General features: G+C 39.2%; 1 protein-coding gene across 1 annotated transcript; it reads left to right on the top strand.

Annotated features, from left to right (window-relative positions):
* Positions 1-2,277: 2,277 nt before the first annotated feature.
* LOC108726080 (uncharacterized) lies at positions 2,278-6,397 on the top strand. The gene is given in 9 exon segments (XM_018453450.1): positions 2,278-2,378; positions 2,984-3,981; positions 4,076-4,386; positions 4,389-4,441; positions 4,443-4,651; positions 4,769-5,054; positions 5,056-5,227; positions 5,540-5,843; positions 6,156-6,397. Coding segments are annotated over 9 exon segments (2,676 nt in total).
* Positions 6,398-8,012: the final 1,615 nt, after the last annotated feature.

Here is an 8,012-nt window from a genome sequence, read left to right as displayed (position 1 = left end):
CCGCGATGACAGCCGTTCGCGAACAGTTCACGAATTATCATGTAATTACACTACTTTTACACTCGATCGATCATGATCGGCGCAAACTAACGGATTACTACTTGTAAATATTACCAATCCGTAAAAAATAAAACTATGGTGCCTCAAGAGTTTTTGTTACTACGAACATTACCCCCTCTTTTTTTATGAAAATTGTCGTGTAACCGATACTCATGTGTATTATTCGGGTCTGCCAGCAAATCTGTTCAAAATGATTATTGGACAAAAATAAAGTTAGTGGGTGCATTCAGTACTACAACCGCTCACTGAGCGCTCAGTGAGTGCTTGCATCTTATTGGCATATTCCTTTAGAACTAAAAATATAGACCAAACAGATAGAAGAGCTCACTGAGCACTCAGTGAGCGGTCGTGGTACTGAATGCACCCATAGAATGAGTAGGAGCTACGGTAGGATCATGTTGGAGCATATTGGATCTTGCGACGCGACAAACCTCAAGTTGACAAAGCGGCTAGCCCATGACTACGTTGACACGGATCAATTTACGCCGAAGTTATAACATCGATGTTAGGAAACTGGCTAATCGCAGTCATGCCATTCTTCAGAGGAATAACTATGATTGGCCAATTTCATCGATGTTATAATTTCGGTATAAGGGTGCTGTCACATAGGGTGCATTCAGTACTACAACCGCTCACTGAGCGCTCAGTGAGCTCTTGCATCTGATTGGCATATTCCGTTAGAACTAAAAATATAGACCAAACAGATACAAGAGCTCACTAAGCGCTCAGTGAGCAGTTATGGTACTGAATGCACCCATACAGTCCGCAATCCGTAATCCGCACCGGATGTCCGCAAAAGCATCTAGGGATTGCGTACGGCAGATATTTCTCACGTAACCCGCAACTACGTGAAAAGAGAGTTCTAGTGCAGTCTAGTGCACGTCAGAAAACAGACCATTTGTTGTATTTGTACTAATAACAAATATCAAAGATTTATTATGCACTTATAATTCCAAAATTGTTGTTAAACAAATTAATCACTATTTATAAATTAAAGGTAGGTTATGGTACGTTTATTTTTGTTTAACATCGGAGTGCAATTGCGTTGCGTCCTTACATGCTCCTTGTGTCCTATGGAGCCGCAAAATGCGGACGTGTAAATATAATATTTTTTATTTAGAAGAAGTTATATACTGTTAATTTTTATTTTATTTTATAAGAAAATTACAGAATATATTTTAATTATAACAAAAGTTTTAATTAAATTGTCAAATTTAGTCAAATAAATAAAATTAAGAAAAGCATTACTGGCAATAACTAGTAATTTTTACGGAAATTTCATGGGATTACGGAAACTTCATGGGACACAAGGAGGTAAAACACACGTAACGTTACGGACGCAATACCTAATAACTTTTGCAGACATCCGGTGCGGATTACGGATTACGGGCTGTATGTGACGGTATCCTAAAGCTGCGGTCCAATTGACGCTACAAACGCTTCGAAGCATTCTTTGATTAGTCAATTCGTAAAATTCTTTGTTCTGATTGGTCGCTCAAACGCTTCAAAGCGTTTGTAGCGTGAAGTGGACCGCAGCCTAAATCGAACCATGCAAGGCTGCGTTGGGAAATATCACCCGGGTGCCCCCGTGTATCATCTTATCCTTATTTAACATTGGGTGAACAACAAGGATAAAACGATGCATTGGGGCACTCAGTTGATGTTTTCGAACGCAGCCTAAACGTAGTCCATGACCCCTTTTACACCGAGCACTCTTGATACGCGTATTAACTAGGAACTTTCTATTAAATTATTTTAATTTCAGCAATTTTTAAAGAATAATGTACTAAATTGATAGAATATGCATCAAAATAATTAATTAAATACATATATCATGCATATGTTTACATGTTTCGCCGAAATTAAAATAATTCAATAGAAAGTTACTAGTTAGGCCCGTTTCTACCAACGTAGATTGATTTTAATCTCAGTTCAACTTACTCTTTATCTTTTTCTAATTCTCAGAATTGGAAAAAGATGAAGAGTTAGTTAAACCGAGATTAAAATTAAACTATATTGGTAGAAAGGGACCTTAGTATCCGTATTAAGTGCACGATGTAAACTAGGTACATGATGTAGGGTGTGTTCCGTTTTTACTGGCAGTGCAGTAAACGTGACGTCATCACAGTACACTGCGACAACTGTTCCACAATTACTGTATTACTGCCAGCATAGCTGTAACAGCGTATATCGGAACAAATTTCAAGTGCTACCAACATGGCGATACACGCAGTAAATAAACAGGTTAAGTTACAAATTTGCATGATTGCAATAGAAATATTGAACAAAAGCAGTGATACCTCATCTGAGGAAGATGAGTGTGTGTGTTATTAGAATTAATCAATTCAATATATGTAATGTTATATTCAGGATCTAATATTTTTATTTTTTTTCAGTAGTACCAGGTATTATCATGAAACGTGTCGGAATGAGCGCTCAGTGAGCGGTTGCAGAGTGAACTCTTGCATCTTATTGGCATATTCCGTTGGAACTAAAAATATAGACCAAACAGATATAAGAGCTCACTGAGCGTTCAGTGAGCGGTCGTGGTACTGAATGCACCCATAGTTTCAACCTATCAGAAACTGTGTGTGGTGAATTTAGCATTAGAGGTTATTTGTAGCTGCAAGTTGGTAGGACTGTTTTGACGGTATCGATGAGTCGAGGGCATTTTGTCGATTACTCGGGACTTTGTGGTTAGGTATAAGAATTAATGTGCGTCCTGATTTTTGTCTGTTATAGCGTTTCAATAAAGTGTGATTTACCAATCGTATCAATTTAACAGACAAAATCATCAAATCACTGAATAATGGAAAAGTACTTGAAGCCTGAGAGATTTAACGTGGAACCAACCTCTATTTCTGCGGACAAGCAATGGACACATTGGAAACGGACGTTTCTCAAACTTTTTGAACAACTTTAGAGATGCAACAAGGGAAAACAAGTTACAACTACTAACAAACTACTTGGCCCCGAAAGTATATCAGTATATTAGCGAATCTGGAACATTTGAGAATGCCATCGATACTTTAGAATCATTGTATGTAAAACCTAGAAATGAGATCTATGCTAGGCATTGTTTAGCCACGAGACGGCAACTCGCTGGTGAATCCGTAAACCAGTATCTACAATCTTTAAGACAATTAAGTAAGGATTGCAATTTAAAAAATGTTACTGCTGAGCAGAATAAGAACGAGTATATTAGAGATGCATTTATTAGCGGCTTGAGTTGCCCACACATTCGACAGAGGTTACTTGAAAACACAATACTCACTCTAGATGCTGCTTATGACCAAGCTCGAGCCTTAGAAATGGCTGAGCAACACTCTGCATCGTATTCTGGCCTATCCGGTACAACTGCTGCCTCGACCAAGGAAACTGGTGATCAGGACCCGAAGGCTCTCGAGGCAACTACGGCTGGTGCATTGAAAAGCGGAAAGTGCTATTTCTGTGGGAGAGAAAATCATCCCAGAACGCAGTGTCCAGCGAGAAACGTGGAATGCAGGTCATGTGGAAAAAAAGGGCACTATCAACGTGTATGTAAGTCACTGCCTCCTAACAGGGCTATACCTAATACGACAGCGTCTACTGGCACTCTAGCGTCCCTTACAGCAGAACCTAGCTGTTTTCAAAAATCTATAGTGGACATTAAGGTAAACGGAACAAAGTTAAACGCTCTGATAGACACGGGAAGCTCTCTGAGTTTCATCAATTATTCTCTCATAGGAAGATGTAGAATAGACCTGCTACCATACCTTGGCAAGATCACGATGGCAAATTCCTCCTTATCGTCAGAGATAGTAGGACGATGTATAACAGATGTGGAAATAGGAGGAAATATCTACAAAGATGTTACGGTATTAGTAATGAAAGATCTCTGTTCGGACGTTATAATTGGCCATCTTACAACGTCACTCTTCGGTAAACATAGTTTTCAAGGGTCCGTTACCCTCTCTCAAAATCTGTAGTTTGGCGATTGCCAAAGTACGCCCGATTTCGCTCTTCGCCAATTTAGATGTAAATTGTAAACCTATAGCCACTAAATCTAGAAGACACTCTGAAGAAAATAATAAGTTTATTAACCTTGAGATCAAAAGACTGTTGCGTGAAGGTGTAATAGAGCCTAGTAACTCTCCATGGCGCCCACAAGTTTTAGTCGTGAGAGAAGAAAATCATAAAGAAAGGATGGTTGTTGACTACTCACAGACGATAAATAAGTTCACAATGTTGGATGCGTATCCTCTCCCGAGGATTGAAGAAATAATCGCTAAGGTCTCGGCGAATGAGGTCTTCAGCACTATAGATCTCGAGAGTGCCTATCCTCAAGAGTGCCGATCTTAGATTTCGAAAGAAAATACACCGCCTTCGAAGCAGGTGGAAAACTATCAATTTCTACGTGTTCCGTTCGGAGTGACAAACGGAGTAGCGTGCTTCCAAAGAGTGATAGACCAAATCGTGCAAGACGAAGGACTAGAGGGTACCTTCCCTTATCTGGATAACGTCACGATATGTGGAAAAACCCAACAAGAACATGATCGTAACCTTGAAAAATTTTTGGCGGCAGCTCAAAAGTATAATTTAACATTGAACAAAAGGAAATATAATTTTTCTGCCAGATCCGTCACCTTACTTGGGTATGTAATCTCCAATAAAACGATTAAACTTGATCCCGATCGCCTCCAGCCTTTGCTCAGTCTACCGATTCCTCATGATACTACTTCCCTACGGCGAGTGTTAGGCATGTTCTCACACTATTGCAAGTGGATACCGAGATTTTCAGAGAAAGTGCGTCCACTACTACTCGAGAACCAATTTCCGTTATCGAATGAAGCAATATCAGCGTTTGAGAGTCTGAAGAATGATATAGCCAAAGCAACGATGGCCGCCGTACAAGACGACGTACCTTTTCGAGTAGAGACTGACGCATCTGATTTTGCAATAGCAGCTACACTAAGTCAAGCTGGCAGACCCGTCGCGTTTTTTTCTAGAACCCTTAACGGAACTACAACACTCATCCATAGAAAAGGAGGCTTATGCGATTGTGGAATCCTTACGCTACTGGAGGCATTACTTAATCGGCCGTTATTTTGAAGTTGTTACAGACCAACGCTCAGTCTCTTTTATGTTTAACCAACAACATTCAAGTAAGGTTAAGAACGAGAAAATTGTAAGATGGCGTTTGGAACTCTCCTCTTTTAAGTTCGATATAATTTATCGCCCGGGAAGTGAGAACGTGTCAGCGGATACTTTTTCTAGAATAAGTGCCTCCATGACCTCAGGTATGAATCTTAATGCTTTACATATCGCGCTCTGTCACCCCGGCGTATCTCGATTATGCCACTGGATTCGTATTAAGAATTTACCATTCTCTGTTGAAGACGTAAAGAGAGTTACAAAAGCTTGTCAGGTCTGCGCAGAACTGAAACCACGTTTTTATAAAACCGAAGGGAAGCTGATAAAGGCTACCTCACCATTTGAGAGACTGAACTTGGATTTCAAAGGCCCTTTACCGACGAAAACTAGGAACCAGTATATTCTAACCGTGGTGGATGAATTTTCAAGATTTCCGTTCGCTATACCATGTAAGGACATCAGTTCAACTACAGTGATACAACATTTGGCTCATCTCTTTTCAATTTTCGGAACTCCTGCATATATACATTCGGATAGAGGCGCCTTGTTCATGTCACAAGAGTTAAAAATGTTCCTGACTTCTCAAGGCGTAGCGACCAGCCGAACGACCCCCTATAACCCAAGAGGAAACGGTCAAGTAGAAAGATATAATGGAATCATATGGAAGACTGTCATGCTAGCATTACGATCCGGCAATACTAAAATAGAACATTGGGAAGAAGTACTGGATACTGCACTACATTCCATCCGATCGCTTCTCTGCACAGCAACAAATTCCACACCGCACGAGAGAATGTTCAATCACCCTAGGAGATCGTTCAATGGCAACTTGATGCCAACCTGGTTGACCAGATCTGGACCAGTTCTAATGAAGAAACATGTTCGCGCAAGCAAACATGATCCATTAGTGGAGGAGGTCGAATTGATAGAAGCGAACCCGGAATATGCGTACGTCAGGCTACAAAACGATCGGGAGACTACAATCTCCACTCGGCATCTTGCTCCTCGAGGAGAAATCTTGACTAAGGATGAAGACAGTGAAATTACTCCCCCTGAACCTCAATCATCGGAACTTCGAGAGAATTTGGTAGAACCGGGCATCACCGATCAACTGCAGTCATCGGAGGATCAAGAAAAGACTCAACGCCCTGCACGTTCAAGACGCCCTCCTTCTTATCTGTCTGATTATGAAACTGGATTCTAAAAGAAAAAGGAGGGAATGAATGTGGTGAATTTAGAGGTTATTTGTAGCTGCAAGTTGGTAGGACTGTTTTGACGGTATCGATGAGTCGAAGGCATTTTGTCGATTACTCGGGACTTTGTGGTTAGGTATAAGAATTAATGTGTGTCCTGATTTTTGTCTGTTATAGCGTTTCAATAAAGAGTGATTTACCAACCGTATCACTGTGTATTCCGGTGTATCCGATTTCTGATAGATTGAAATCGTGTTATTCCTACCGCTGTAGCTATTTCCTCGCATTATGTCTTGGGTTTAACTTGATATCAGTTATTGATATATTTTGTTTAAGTTTCATTGTATATAAAAATTAAAAAATGTACCACTTGGATTTACCTTTTAATTAGGCAGAATTTAACTTGATAAAGATAGTACTACTTGGGTTATACTTTTTATTAATTTGGTAGAATTTATCTTGATAAAGATTTTAATTAACATTAAAATTACAATCACAATTACAAGTATAATTAAGTTTTAATCTATTCTTAAATCTACGCATCGCTTTTATAACGTATGGCTTAAAAATCTAAAATTATCTTATTCTTAATGATATATGCTTTTATTGTATAATACAGGGTGTTTCCAAATTAAATGGCAAAACTTCGGGAGCGTATAGAGGAGTAAAAAACTAAGAAAAAAAGTCCTATAGACATATGCTCGTTTTTGCTCCGTTTCAGAGAAATCGAAAAAAAATGTTTACATTTCTTGCCATATCTAGCACCGACATATTTGATTACATTTTCCACTTTCTGTTATGAATTTGTCAGTCGCTCTTTGAAAGCCTTTAACAGTAGATGAATTTTGTCTTTTGCAATATGCCGCGTACGTATTCTAATAGTGAATATGCTGATATGGTTTTTGTATACGGTTTCTGCAACGGTAATGCTTTAAAGGCGGTGCGAGAATATGCACGACGATTTCCAAACAGAAGAGTGCCAAACCGAAGAGTGTTTATGTTGACATTTAATAGATTGCGAGAGACTGGAACATTTTCAATTCGACAAGAAAACAACCGATTTCAAGCAGCGTTACGAAGAGATTTGCAGGCAGGGAATCGTATTTTACAACATTTTGACAATCATCCTGAGACCAGCGTTCGGAATGCGTCGGCTGTATTGGGAGTGTCACCACAAACAATTTGGCGAACTGTAAAAGGAGATAATCGCTATCCCTACCACATTCAAAAAGTGCAAAATTTATTACCTCAAGATCATTGGAACAGATTGAACTTTTGTAACTGGTACCTTCAGACATGCCACAATGATATTTTATTTCCATCTAAAATAATGTGGTCAGATGAGGCAACATTTACCAGAGGTGGAATAATTAATCAAAGGAATTATCATATATGGGCTCATCAAAATCCCAGGTCTGTTAGAGAATACAAATTTCAGCAAGAGTTTTCTGTTAATGTCTGGCTTGGAATTTGGAACGACGTTTTAGTGGGACCGTTTTTTTTACCTGCAAGATTAAATGGGGACCGTTTTCTAAATTTCTTGGAGAATGAATTTTCTGACTATTTAGAAAACATCCCATTACAACAACGTACTGAAATGTGGTTTCAATTAGATGGATGCCCTGC

This window comes from Mycetomoellerius zeteki, unplaced genomic scaffold, assembly GCF_001594055.1.
Source record: "Mycetomoellerius zeteki isolate Tzet28-1 unplaced genomic scaffold, Tzet1.0 scaffold384, whole genome shotgun sequence".
NCBI lineage: Eukaryota > Metazoa > Arthropoda > Insecta > Hymenoptera > Formicidae > Mycetomoellerius > Mycetomoellerius zeteki.
This window is presented reverse-complemented; position numbering and strand designations above follow the sequence as displayed.